Source organism: Maniola jurtina, chromosome 3 (assembly GCF_905333055.1).
Source record: "Maniola jurtina chromosome 3, ilManJurt1.1, whole genome shotgun sequence".
NCBI lineage: Eukaryota > Metazoa > Arthropoda > Insecta > Lepidoptera > Nymphalidae > Maniola > Maniola jurtina.
The window spans coordinates 2,221,051-2,236,671 of record NC_060031.1 but is presented as its reverse complement, the minus strand read 5'-3'; the positions used below and the strand labels follow the sequence as shown (position 1 = coordinate 2,236,671).

The 15,621-nt window shown below is 36.3% G+C and overlaps 1 protein-coding gene across 4 annotated transcripts in view; it reads right to left on the bottom strand.

Moving 5' to 3' along the window:
- The window catches only part of LOC123880891, a 503,469-nt gene that overhangs the window by 332,493 nt on the left and 155,355 nt on the right, over nt 1–15,621 (bottom strand). For all 4 annotated transcript variants that reach the window (XM_045929266.1, XM_045929268.1, XM_045929269.1 and 1 more), the window contains exon 3: nt 7,280–7,390. In XM_045929266.1, coding sequence (XP_045785222.1) covers nt 7,280–7,390 — 111 coding nt within the window. The remainder of the gene's footprint in view (nt 1–7,279; nt 7,391–15,621) is intronic.

Genomic DNA, 15,621 nt, shown 5'->3' with positions numbered 1-15,621 from the left:
AAATGCAAGACCATAGCGTGTAAAAGTGGGACACATATTATATGTCAAGCAATGCAATGGGCATCTCCATCTTTGATGACGACGACCATTTAAATAGCTATCAAGACTCAGTAATATAGGTCACTAATTAATTGTAATCTATTTTATTAAGAAGAAACATAACACTGTGCAGAAAAGTAAAATAATCACCAATGATTATAACGGTAAACATAACTTGAACGCGAAACATTCAATTAAACTGACACAGGTGTGACATTGCTGCAATCAAAACAAATCAGATAAATATTTAGGTGAGGAGCGACAATCTGGACATCGTCCAACTGCACTATTTCTAAACCTGCAAACAAAAACATACCTTACTCAACTAGCTTAAGGTGTAAACTTGCTTAAGCAGAAATGATCCGTCTTCTAATTTTTAAATCCAAACTTAACAATTTAAAATATGTCTTATAGTTTAAATTATAAAGCACAAATTACGTTACGAGATATACAAGTACTTATGTCAGTAAAATAACTTGCATAGCACAGTCCACTCATTTCAAATTGCGGATGACGATCTGAATTAAACCTAATGTCTTAAAGTTTTAAGTTCAAATTAAACTAAGTAGATGGTTGCAGTTAAGCCAGTGAGATAGTAAAGGCGAAAGTAAAGAGAGCCGCAAAACATCCGGCTCGAAGGACCATCTAATCGCATTCGTCACGCGGATTCCTGCGCACGCGCCGCCTTTGACGCATACCGCGGGTAATTAGAGAGAGGGATTGATTCATTTCAGGGCTGTCATTTGTACTATTTTAATCATGTTCGTATGACTTTTTCACAATTATAGTGTAAGACCTAATCCTAACGCAATCGTAGAAAAACGTACAATTATTTGATTATTTTCATTATCCTGTAAACATTTAAGAATGTAAAGGTAAATTATGATAAAAAAATTAAAAATAGTGCGTTTTTGTTGAAATCAATAGGTACTCGTATGTTTACCACACTCAAGCGCTGATTTCGAAAGGCTATTCAGTGAATTAACGTTATTTAGTGATTTGAATGGGACACTATTGGCAAGCAATTTAATGAAATCAACAGCGGAAACTCTACTGATCTGAGATAGTAATTTTAAAAGCCAGAGACATCACAGTCGAGATGGTTTGACTCGAGAATAAACAGTAACATACAACAGACAAAAAAAAGAAGAAAATAATGCCTTTAGCTTTGAGTAATACATAAGTATTTTCCATTTAAAAGATAGATTTTAAAAGTGTGGTCCATAGATACAATTTTTTCTCATTTCTGGGCGTACAACTTTTTTTTTTTTTAAAGAATACTAGCCATGCTAATCCTGACTAATACTCCCCTTTCCCCTCCAATTAAGCGTAAAGCTTGTGCCAGGAGTGGGTACGACAATAGTGCAACTGGTGGGGGTTTGAACCGCCGACCTATCGGAATTCAGTCCGTTTCTCAACCGTTGAGCTATTGAGGCTCACTTTTTAGGGTTGGTGTAGTACGATTGCTGCATTTCTTACCTGGCAGCCCTGTTTCATTTCCAGTGGTATTTGTCACGGATATTTGCTATATCAAAGGGTAATAATATCCGTGTTATTATGGAGCCGTCTTCCTTGTTCATGGTACTGAAAGAGTCTTTTAAAAGGCTATAAGTATATCTTCAAGACGTTGAATGATCATATTACATTCATCAGTGAGTGCATAAATAGACTGATATACTAACATTGTCGGCTTGCAAAGTTAAATGATTCAATACTAGTTTTTATTGCAGAGATGGTCTATATTAGTTTGAGTATTGCATTAATGTTGTGAATGATGATAACAAATTAATGAACTTTGGGTTCACCATCCAATTATAATATTACTAGAGGATGCCCGCGACTTCATCCTCGTGGATGTAGGCTTTTGAAGATCCCGTGGGAACTGTTTGGTTTTCCGGGATAAAAAGTTGTCTATGTCAATAACATGGACCGTGAAAAGGTAGCAGACAGACAGACAGACAGACTTTCGCATTTATAATATTAGTATAGTATGGATTATAACCTTTCTGCGTGAAATTTGAAAGACATTTTCAAAAATTCCGTGGAAACTCTTCGATTTTTCGGGATAGAAGTAGTCTATATCCGTTTTAGGATGCAAGCATCTCTGTACCCAGTAGATAATGCACGTAACTTTGCCCATGTGGACTTAGGTTTTTGACAATCCCGTGGGAACTCTTTGATTTTCAAGAACATAAAATAGCCCATGTTCTTTCGTGGAATGCAAGCTATCTCTGTAGCTTTCGTCAAAACTGGTTAAATGGATGGGCCATGAAAAGATAGCAGAGAGACAGTTGGGTATCCATTTGACTGCAATCACACCAAATGGATGCAGCCTAAGATAGAACGAGACTGGCTAGAAGGCGCCAATTCACTCATCCTTTGAAGGTCCCAATATTGTAACTGGTAGGGAAAACGTAAGCTGAAAGGGCATACAATATTCTACCAGTAGGTACGTATTGGAAACGAGGAAGCGCATAACTTCGTACGAGCCCGTGAAATTCTAAAAATCTAAACGAAAGCAAAATGAGACTGGAATTAAACCGTTTAGGAACTGTTAATGAGCTGGATTGCGACGCACATACTGGTCGTCCATTTTTCGCATTCCCACTTCACATTTTCTTATTGAAGGACAAAGTGCGTCTAGACGGAGGGAGATCGGAATCTTAATTAGTTTGAGAACACCTTAAATAATTATGTTGGGTATAAACACTTGGACAATGAATTATACGTAACTGTTGCGCTGGGAATTGCGAGACTTGATGTTTTCCTACGAGATTTGTTGAATAGTTTTATCTTAATCCATACTAATATTATAAATGCGAAAGTGTGTTGGTCTGTCTGTCTGTTTATCTGTCTGTCTGTCTGTTACCTTTTCACGACCCAACAGTGTAACCGATTCTGACGAAATTTGGTACAGGATTAGCTTATATCGCGAGGAAGGACATAGGCAACTTTTCATCCCGGAAAATCAAACAGTTCCGACGGGATCTATAAAAATCTAAATCCACGCGGTCGAAGTCGCGGGCACCCTCTACCTCAGATATAAGTTAGCCCTTGAATGCAATCTCACCTAGTGGTAAGTGATGATGCAGTCTAAGATGTAAGCAGGCTACCATGGAAGGGGTATGGCAGTTTTAATTACACCCATACTCCTTTGGTTTCTACACGGCATGGCTTTGCTGGTGGTAACTAGCCATGGTTGTAGCCTCCCACCAGACAAAATACTTCAGTCAGCCGATGCAGCGCTGGTTTTTAGGCATGACCCCTGTAATATCACGGTCTTCAATCACCCAATCTTTATTACGAGCGTGGACACAGAGAGAGGCTAGTATGTATATTGTATAGGTATAGTTGTTGAACCGTCTGTCACGAAGTATTTGCTCGGACCCTCAGGCGCAAACGTCTCAACAAACATTACTCAGACCTCAGCAGACCACCCGCAAACGGCAGACTATTTGAGTTTTGCTTTGCCTGTCCAGTCCAAACTGTTCTAAGATTGAGTGAATTAGGTAAACTACTTGCTCTGCGTGGTGAACTATAATTATTAGATTTTTAATTCAGTGTAATTCTGACAGTTGTCATTTTATATATTGGGTGGATTATATACTTCCTGAAGCTGTGATAGCCTAGTGGTTAGAATGTCCAAGTCCTAATCGGAAGTCGGGGGTTCGATCCCGGGCACGCACTTCTAACTTTTCAGTTATGTGCGTTTTAAGCAATTACTTGCTTTAACGGTGAAGGAAACCTGCATGCCTGAGAGTTCTCCATGTACCTACTCAAAGGTGTGTGAAGTCTGCCAACCCGCATTGGGCCAGCGAGGCAGACTAAAACTCTGAGAAGAGACCCGTTTTCATTAGTGGGCCGGCCGTTGGGTTGATCATCATGTACTACCACACTGAAAATTAATTTGTCTTCAAAATTTAAATATGGCTCATTATCATATTTTAATGGTCATCATAGGTGACCACTGACCATATATGGTTTTTGGTATGTTATCTATGGTGTTTTCAATAACTAAAATGGCAACGACACTCAGACGTATTGGAAGAAACCTATAAGGGTTCCTTGTTTACTCCGAAACCCTAAAAATACGGCTCAAAATCCGTATTCGGCTAATAACCGGAAGACGTAGACAAAACAATGAAAACGTTTCCAATCAATTTCACGCCGCAGCCAACTCTCATCGGGGTTTGATGAGCCAAGCGAGAGCGGAAGATAAAAAAAAACATTTCGTCCTGCTTCATTTTTTAACCGAATTCAAAAAAAGGAGGAGGTTCTCAATTTGACGGTATGTTTTTTTTTGTATGTTTGCTACGCGATTACTCCGTCAAATATGAACCGATTATAAAAACTCTATGAAAAAGTTTGCAAAAATGCAGGTGGGGTGATCAAAAAATAAAGAGCTGAATAAAAAAAGAAAAAAAATTAAAAAAAAAGTTTAAATATCTCAATACATTCGAATAAAAATATTGCCAAGTCCATCCGGCTAATTTGGCTAATCAACAGACAAAACAACTGACAGAACAAACTGGTTCCGACATCAATGAGACGTATGCGATACAATGAAAACGCATCCAATCAATTTTGCGCCACAGCCATCTCCCATCGGGTTTGATCAGCCAGACGAGTTGGCAGATAAAAACAATTCGCGATGTTTTAAATTTTTTATTGTTGCGGCTTATTTTCGATTCAACACTCTCTGTTGGAAACGTTACGTACAAATAAATATGAACTTTTCGTACCCATTTTTTTTTTGGGGAAACGTATGAAAAAATTAAAAATTTATTATGCTGTGAATTTTTTTGATCAATTTCTATTTTATTTTTTTGACATTTAATATGAGAACATTTTTGAATTCATTCATTTTTAACCCCCGACCCAAAAAGAGGGGTGTTATAAGTTTGACGTGTGTATCTGTGTATCTGTGTATCTGTCTGTGGCATCGTAGCGCCTAAACGAATGAACCGATTTTAATTTACTTTTTTTTGTTTGAAAGGTGGCTCGGTCGAGAGTGTTCTTAGCTATAATCCAAAAAAATTGGTTCAGCCGTTTAAGAGTTATCAGCTATTTTCTAGTTTTCTTGTAGAAAAGAAGGTTAGATAACCGTTAGGTTCTTAATATTATGTCAATTGACAAATTTATGTCAAGCTGTCAAGATGCCTTCACTTGTCGGGGGTGTTATAAATTTTTAATTTACACTTGTTCCTAATCAACTGCTGAATTTTTGACCTGCGATATTGGGTCCTTCTCGACTAAGAGAACGAGATTTCGACTGTTAGGTTTTTACAGTTTATTATCAAATGTTAGTGATAATAACCGAAATCGAAGACTGAACGTGTTTTCCAAAAAATAGAGGAAACGAAAGGAACCCAAAGAAAACTCCTACCATTATGTGATTAATGGAAAGGGGGCACGACTCTCAGCGATGAGAAATACAACACAGAGTGGTACTTCTACACTTTTATGCCTATTATTTAAAATAAAAAAATCATGATTTAAAAAGTCTTGTTTTCCCAAATATCTCTTAATAGACACCCCCACAAATTGCATTTTATACGATTTTGTCTATGATGCATTATGTAATTTCTTAAATAAACGTTACGTTTGGTAGCTCTATTCCTTTTGACACGATATTCTTTGACTTCCTACGCCATTAGATAGGTACGTACATACTAACCTCTCCCTTGGCCCCAGAGGTATTAATTAATAGAAGCCTAATATTGACAAGTGCAAAACGTTCAATGTAGAGCGCTGTGTTGATAGAAATGTAGTAGGTATTTAGTAGCTACCACAGGTTGCTAATAACAGAAATAACCCCAAATCATAGGTACTCACTTTATTCCATGTATAAAATGCTTGATAAACTTCAGTTTTATTTCTAAGCTTCTAACTATTAACTTGTTGAAAACATAACCACCTTTGAGTTTTGACATAACATCTATATACTAATAAATAAAATTGGAGTGTCTGTCTGTGATTTCGAAATAACTACCACATATTAAGGTCATATGGTTATTTGAACGATACCATAACTGAATCACACGTTTTTAAAATTTTTGTCTGTCTGTCTGTCTGTCTGTTTGAAAAGGCTAATCTTCGGAACGGCTGATCCGATTTTAACGGGATTTTCACATACAAGTAGAGGATTGACCAGGGTGTAACATAGGCTACTTTTTTAACCGACTTTCAAGAAGGGAGTTGTGTTTTTGTACCTATGTACACCGAAATCTCCGAGATTTCTGAACCGATTTGCGTCATTTCTTTTTTAATCGATAGAGGAACTTTGCGACATTGTTTCATAAAAAATTTGGATTCCAACTCCTCAATCCTGGTGCTGCAAGGGATCTGACCAATCCACGCGGGCGAAGCTGCGGGCATCAGCTAGTAACTAATAATAGATGCCAATCAATCAAAGCAAATCAATAACCTTCACCTTGCCCGCCATTTTTCACCTTTCTTTTCAAATTCCAGATTCAAAAAAAAAGACTCCTCTCTTAAGCAGGCCTTTTCCGATATATTTCTTTTTTTAATTAAGTGATGTACTATTACGTATTAGTATTCTAGCATTTTGATCTACTTCTAATATAAGACTTATTTAATTGCACATAATTTGACTATTCCTAAGTAACTCTCATAAAATAACATTTTTATTAAACCAAAAAATTTGCTTACCCTTAAATCTTTTACAGGTAGGTCTACTATCTACCAATTCGGTAAACAAGCCGGCAAGTAATTGTTTCAATTTAAAAGGAAATATTAAACAATGGGGCAAGGATTTATACCCCCTCTCTTTTCCCTACCCCTAAGTTCAGTAAACAAAGAATCAATCAAGCTCTCATACTTTGAAATATCTCTCGTGGAAAATCCTATACCTAATGCAAACAATTTTAATACAGATACTCAATCCCTTTCAAATCTTAGGATTAATAAATTGCTGAGGAAAATTAGTTGCATCGTGGTGAGTTTGATATTATAAGAAGGGAATTTTGGATCCATAGCTACCAATGGGCTATAGAACCATAATATTAAAAATCTAGAAGTAGGTACTATTTTCCCCCCCCCCCCCCCAAGGGTAAAATTATCAAAATTCCCTTCTTAGCGGATGTCTACGGCATATTAGCTATTTGCATGCCTCAGCCCGATCCGTCCATAGTTTGAGCTGCGAATTGATAGATCAGTCAGTCAGTCAGTCAACTTTTCCTGTTATATATTTAGATTATTAAATAATATAAATTTTTACCTTTATCAATTTGTTCTGTAGCTTGGTGACGGCCATGCGCTCGCGTTGCGTGCGCCTTTTCTCTTCCTCTAATTGATCTTCTAACTGCTTGATGCGCTTTTCTAGAAGTTCCTGTAACAAAAATGGTTAATTAGTTATGATTTATAGAAAAGAAGATGATTTTTCTCAAACGGTGCGTCTTTGGTAAGTCAGTTGTAGGTGATTATTGTTAAACTCTGACCCATTTTTAGGGGTCCATACCCAATAGGTGCCAACGGGTTCCTATTACTAAGCCTCCGCTGTCCGTCCGACCATCCATTCGTCCTTCCGTCCGTTCGTCCGTCTGTCCCTCTGTCTGTCAGCAGTCTGTCTTGTGAATCGTAATAGCTAGGGAGGTGAAATTTTCACAGATTGTGTATTTCTATTGCCGTTATAAGCACAAATGATTAAAAATTCAAAATAGCTGCCAAGTACCTAAATCAGAAGATAAATAAAACAGCTGTCATATTATGATATCATAATATGCAAATATAAAGAATCGTTATTGATTACGGAACCCTAAAATAACTAAGACTACGCAAAACACCCTAGTTAAACTATTAGAGGTTAAAAATTACCTAATATCCGAAACAGTCCGGGTAAAGGGAAGCATTTCCGGCGAATGACGCTGGATAAATGACGTCACATCCGGATTGCGCTGATCAAACAATTTCCCCGTTATGTAAACTTGGACAAGTTAAACGATGATTGTTTCAAGTTGAAGATTAATTTTCTTATTTATCGTATAATTAAAATGTTGACTCTTCAGAGAATGGATTATCTAAGGGTGAGAATTACTGAGTGCACTTTGACTTTGCTCATACTTAAGACACTGTTAGGCCTAATTCGCACGAGCGTTAAAAAAGCGTTGCGTTAAAACCCGGCGTTGCGCTGACAATACAAAGTGCGCGTTAAAAAAGCGTTGACGTGTGAACAGATACTTGGGAATGCATTTGTTATATTTTGAACGTGTTCTTAACGGACGTTAAAAAAGCTCTCGTGCGAATGAGGCCTTAATACGAGACAGCGTTATACCGCTGAAACAAATCTGTCTCGTTTTAACTGAAACTTAAACCTGAGGAAAGTCAAAGTGCGGTCTATACATCTCAGCCTTAGTGTATACCTGTATGTCTTTGATAATTATTTTTGGGGCTCCGTAGGTACTCGAAGGGTGGCAACGGGACTATTACTAAGCATCCACTGTCCCTCCATCCGTACCTACGTCTGTCTGTCTGTCAACGAGCTGTATTTCGTGAACCATGATAGGTAAAGTAAAAAGTGAATGTTGAAATTTTTTCTTTTACTTTCTTATAAGTAGATAGTTGGTATGCACCATTTACAGATTTTGGGAAATATTAATCCATGATCATTAAAACCGTATTATAAATCCCATAAATTTTAATATTAATGCGAAATCCCTATTACCATACAAACAATGCCATATAAATAATAATAATTGTTGGCCCTACTTCCTAACGACTCATTACCAAAGGGCGACGATTCCGAACCAACTGTCTCGAACAAAGGCTAGATTTTCCCTTAAATATCTTTAAATAAGAAAAATAAGGGATTTTGAACCTTATGACATTGTAATAAATATATGGAGGCTTGACTGTTTTGTATAATGTTTGGATGAAGACAAAAGAGAGACGCGATAAATATTAGACATAGAGTAATGAATTAAAATAGATGTCTAACTTGTATAAGACTAATCAAACAAAATAACCAGCCCAGAAAAAGTAGATTATTTAGTTATCGTCTTTATTTAAGTCAGTGGAATTGGCGTTTTGAAGCGATGATAGAGCCAACTGAAAGATTTGGTCTTTCATAAAAGCTTGTAAAGAAGACCTTCTGGAAATAAACACTATACAAATTTTATCACTGAGCAGGACTTCGGTGAGCTAACATATGAAAAAGTTTAGGTTTAGGATTCGGAAAAGTTGCCGTAACAGGTATCTACCGTTTGCCATTACAAAGCTGTAATTCTCTTCTTCTTCTTCTTCTGTACTCAGTGACAGTTCTATATATTATATTATCAGTAAAAGAATTTTCAAAATGTAATTAAATACATCCAAACTTACAATCTTTACCGCTTTACAATATTAGCTTAGATGATTTCGCTAAGTAAACAAAAGGCGGTATTCATTTCAGAGTACATCTAAATGAAAATCCAACTTTATGAAAATTTTATTCTTTGCTACGATTTTCCGCGACCTCCGGCGGCGCAGGACGCATGCGTCATAAATAATAGCTCCTCGGTGCAGAGGGGGTGAAATCTTTTGGAAATATCGCCAAATTAATGGCTATACTTATTGGAAATTGATATACGAGATATTCTCACTTCCCTTTGTCATATTTCAGAAGATTGCCTCCGAGCATACTCGTATAATATCGCGAAAAAATCCCCCATATTCTATTGTCATCTCACTTTTTTTACTTTTTTCGTATCTTTCTACCAATGACTTCTATGTATTAATTCTTCTTCTTGTTAATTGTTAATAGTTAGTTTTTTATTTTATAGATATAATATATAACACATGTTTATGTAACTAGCAATAAGAAAACAATAAAGCCTATTTATTATTATACTTTTTATCATACGACAAGACATGCACTTAGTATGGGAGCTTGTATTGTATGATACATAGATGTAACGTCTTATCTACAGGATTTGTAAAAAGTGTTTCCAATTTAAGCGGTCCAAAAAATAAAAACAAAAATAATAATTTGACTTTATATCAAATTAGTATGAATTTAACTTTACGTCCAAGTGTTAAGGTTTATAATAAACTGAAGTTGTTGAGATTATAAAACTTTTTTTCTATATTTTGTAGGTTGAAACATAATAATAATATATGTTTACAAACGTAATGTATGTATATAAATGAGTTTAATCGATATAATTTAGGGTAAGCAAACTTAACACTCAAGGGAAAAAATATCCCTTATACTAACGCTTATTGATATATTTATACAAACGCCCACTGTCGCCACTTCCACGCCTCGTAACAAGAACTTTATATCTTTGTGTTGTATCTGTCAGTCTGTCCATTTGTCTTCTTTCCTGGCGAAGGCTGCCTATTGTAGCTCCTTGGCAAATTGGCTACGGTTTCAATGTGTCAATTATAGCCTGGAAAACTGGGGTTCCCCTGTATACAGAGGATATTGCAGGGTTTCAGTTTCAGGAAATATTGTAAACTATAGAACTAAATATCTAACGTATGAGAACAATCTAATTGATAACAATAAATAATTCAAACTTCCAAGAATAGAATAGAATATTTTTTTACTCAAATAACCTTTAAAAAGTGCTTTTGAATCGTCAGAATAATTATCACTAGTTCGGAATGCCGTTCATAAACCATAAGTTTAAAGGTTGATGGTTCTACACTTCTACACTTCTACACTACACAGTACACACTTTCGCATTTGGAATTTTATTAGTTTGAATACAAGAAATTAAGTACCTACCTAAATAATACAGTATCAAACTAGTTAAAATGTCTCATCAAATCATTCAATATTAATAAGTTATACAAAACCGCATACTGCACCAACCGAAAACAAATTCTACAACACCCCAGTGAGTACCTATACAAGTTTGTTTAGACCTGACGATTTAGTGGCCTGTTCTTAGGGTAATCCCACTTTGCATGAATTACCTTTAATATTTAAAGAGCCTACGGACTAACTTATACTTACGTACATTCACAATACACACTCTTAAAGTGCCCAATATCATCTATGTACGAGTAGGTATTATGTACACTACAGCGTATATAAAATTATTACATTCTCATTAAAGGAAACCTCGTGGTACCTTACCAAAACTGGGTATAGAAACTACTTTTCAGTGGGTAACTACTATCAGAAATACCTAATTTATGTACGCTCGCCGTGCCTCCAATTTACATAATAGGCAAACCTACGTGACCAAAGTATCAAAGCATCCGTTAACTTAACAAGATAAATTTGAAAACTAAAACCCGACTGCGATCGTCTTAATAAACACTGAAATATTACAGTAAAATTGTTTTCTGTGGCTTGGTATGTTTTAATGTTTTATTACATTTATGTTTATAAACTCAGAATTTTCTCCTCTTTCATTTGAAATCCCACTCGATACAATAGCAAAAAAAATTTTAGGAGACCCCAACTTTTTTTGATGTAACATCTGTTAGCTCAATGTTTTTCGTATAAAATGTAGCCTATGTCACCCGGACCTTTACGATGAATCAATTGGCACCTCAGTCACCAAAACTGGTCGAGTAGTTTAGGCGCTACGGTGGAACACACAGAATCTGGATACAAACATACATACACACATACATACATACATACATAAACTACTAAAATCATAACCCTTCCTTTTGGCTTTGCCGCAGTCGGGTAAAAACACTCGTTGATAAACACCACCTTGATCCTAGACCTCGCGTTGTATTATTTTTTTAATAAAAGAATATTAGCCATTTTTAATCATGACTAAGATTCTCCTTTCCCCTCCAACTAAGCGTTAAGAGTGGGTACGACAATAGTGCAACGGGTGGGGATTGAGCCGCCAAACTTTCGGATTTCAGTCCGCTCCTATAACCGTTGAGCTATTGAGGCTTATTTCTATCAAGGTAACACAATTCATACCTAACCAAATTATATCATCTATATTTTATACAGACAGTAGCTACGTCCTCATAGATTATACATAGTCAAACAATCAAACATCTCAAACACTCGCTAATTACTTGCCGTGTACGAATTAAAAGCACTCGTCCCACATCACCGTCCCATGAATGCTTGACAATACCCCACGGTACCTGACCACACTCCTACAGCGAGCAAGATTAACCCGGACGAATTAAACTGAGGCCCGTGAAACCTTACTGAAACTGTGTGTGGAACAAGTCAAAAGCTTTAGCGGGTAAATATTATGTAGAAAAAAACCCCTATTAATTAACAGAAAAAACTCTACAACTAAACTCGATAACAACTCGATACAACTAAAATCGAATACCCATACTGCATAAAATATGCGGCCAATGTCCCATCACATCGATGATCGACCACACTCGAACAGCGAGCAAGATTAACCCGGACGAATTAACCTGAGGCCCGTGAAATTTTAAATAGGATAATTCTATTAAGACACTGCAACTTAACGCATTGAAAATCTGATAGAGAAACCTAATCCAAGTGAATATAGCTGGTCATAACCCAAACTACATATTAATACACGGTGCCAAAGAATCAAGACTAGCTGAATTAAACGCTCTCGTCCACAGTCCACACTGTGAACTCCACAGTCACTGCCTTGTTCCTAGGACCCAAGACATTGTTTTAATTTACCTTGTTAATGATTAAATTGAGCATACGAGTTTACGGCCATAATATTAGCCAAATAAAAAATAAACTATTACAATCATATTTTGGATCATATTGTATGGAGACTCTTCAGGAATCAAGTCAATAGGGACAAAAACCACGACAATCATCCGCTATGGCCTATAACTTAAACGTGCACAAATTCGAAGTCACCCTCTTTCATCCATCATTAGCGGACAAAGGCTAATCTAACGTGGAGAGCACTTCATCACCGGAGATCGGCACGATAATTAACGCGAGATTACAACTCTACGGAATACACCCACAGCTTGCCAATTATTTTGGTAAATCACACTAATATTATAAAGGAGAAAGTTTGTATGTGTGTGTGTGTGTGTGTGTGTGTGTGTGTGTGTGTGTGTGTGTGTGTGTGTGTGTGTGTATGTTTGTTACTCCTTCACGCAAAAACTACTGGACGGATTGGGCTGCTTAGAATGGAGATAGATTATACCCTGGATTAGCACATAGGCTACTTTTTATCCCGAAAAATCAAAGAGTTCCCACGGGAATTTTTAAAAAACCTACATCCACGCGAACGAAGTCGCGGGCTTCAGCTAGTATGAGAATACTAGCCGATACCCGCGACTTTGCCCGCGTGGATTTAGGTTTTTCGAAAACCCGTGGGAACTCTTAGATTTTCCGGGATAAAAAGTAGCCTATGTGCTAATCCAGGATATTATCTACTCCATTCCAAATTTCAGCCAAATCCGTCTAGTGGTTTTTGCGTGAAGGAGTAACAAACACACACACACACACACACACACACATACACACAAACTTTCGCCTTTATAATATTAGTGTGAAGTGTGATTATGAAGGCTTTTTAGCTCCAAAACATATTTTACTAGCTGATGCCCGCGACTTCGTTCCCGTGGATATAGGTTTATAAAAATCCCGTGGGAATCATTGATTTTCTGGGATATAAAGTAGTTATATTTGTTAATCCAGGCTATAATCTATCTCCGTTCCAAATTTCCGCCAAATCCGTCGAGTAGTTTTTGAGTGAAAGAGTAACAAACATCCATACATCCATCCATCCATGCATACAAACTTTCGCGTTTATAATATTAGTAGAATATTCGGTGAAGATTGCTCCAATCTTTGAACTTTACAAAAGGTAGATAGGTAATATATGTAATTCGATTATTATTCATTACCATGTGTAAAACCTAGTATTCAATTGTAAATTAATGAAAATTATTATTTGAAAACTGAAAACTTGCACAGAGTCAATGTAATTTCAAAAGCTTGTAGTAAAGTCAGAGGTTGTAGTAGCAGGGTTAACAAGTGGAAAGTTAACTCATAGTATATACTAGCGCGATTCCTTTAGTCAAAAACTTGTGATCCAGGCTCTGAACAGGATGTGAGTGTCTAAGTCTACAGACAAGACGTGTATTTGCCTACGAATAAAGCGTAAATTGCTATAAGATCAGCACATTTTAACAAGGTATCTAATATGCTTGGATAGGAGCGTAGTATGTGAACTAATTTATAACAATGTGCCATCTACAAAGTAGAGACTTAACATATGATCATAAGTGGCACATGCTATCCTACATGATTAAAATCAACAGGTCTGATTGCATTCCAGCGCTAAACTATAAAATAAAAAAACATTTCACTTAATTCCCAATAAAATTTAGATCACACATCAAGACTAATTAAATGCTAACAAAATGGATGTTGTCAAAGGTTGTCAACTAATAAAATCAGCAACTCTTTAACATGAGCATAAACTCCCAGATTAGAAAAGGATTAGAACTGAATTTTAAAGGTCATTCCAAAAATACTATTACTCTACAATCTACATAATTATTAGGCTAGGTTGTCACCGCTTATTCATCTGACCCTAATAAAATCCGACAATTTCACTTAGTAAATTTCAATGGCTAAAAAAACTTTTTTCCATTTATTTCTTTGTAAGCAGTTCCCTTTGTCCCTTATTTTCCATTTGGCCATTGGGCGTGTCAGGGTCTGATTGATGTGTTTCTGCAACCCTTTCGATGGCTCTTCGGGGCTGACTCGATTGTTGTTAATAGCAAAATAAGGTCTAAAGGGAAATAATGATACAAACATTTTACTTTAGTTTTGCCTTAGAGTTTAGGCTTTACACTAATGAAAGATCTGTCTTTTATCTAAACTAGTTTGGTCAGATTTGTTTGCTTGATCTAACACTAAAGAACCCACGTATTTAAAAAAAATCTATTTCGTGAAACTCTTTTTCATGCTTTTTAATCTGGAACTGCCAATTTCTAAGTTCTTATTGAAGGTTGTAGTTGAGCTTGTTATGCGTCAATATTGATAGAGTTATAATAAACTAATACAAGTCGCAATCAAAAAAAATTAGGCATACCTATCGCCGTGTCTTACTCCATTCCATCGTTTGCTACCGTGAGATTGAGATACATTCGCCGAAGACCCACCTGTGCTAAGACAAACGATGCTGTTCCAACCAGTGCTCTGAGCCTACAATGCATTATGACCCTTATTCATTTGTCATAAGATCTACTTGTAGGTACATAGTTTGCATGATCTTTTCGAGATTTCTTTTCTAGTGAGATAAATCGAGAGATTGTAGACCAAAAGTACCTACTTAGGTGCCAAGACAAAATATTTTCATAATTCCTCTTTAACCGATAATAATTTATGTTTGTTGGTGATGACTCTACCAACTATGTATTCTGAAAGATTTACAAATACTGCTATGCCAGTTTTGATGATTTTGGCGATCATCATTTCCCAAGAACTGTCTAAGAAATCTCAATCGAGGAGTTAAACACATTTTTCAAAACTCACGCTTTTCACGTTCTGAAAAATTCCTTTTTTTCAAAATTCAAATATACTTTTGGGTAGCGTTCATAGGTTTTTTGTACTTAATTTCAACCCTACAGCTCTTAAACAGTCTATTGTTACAAGTGTAAATTAAAAATTTATAACACCCCCGACAA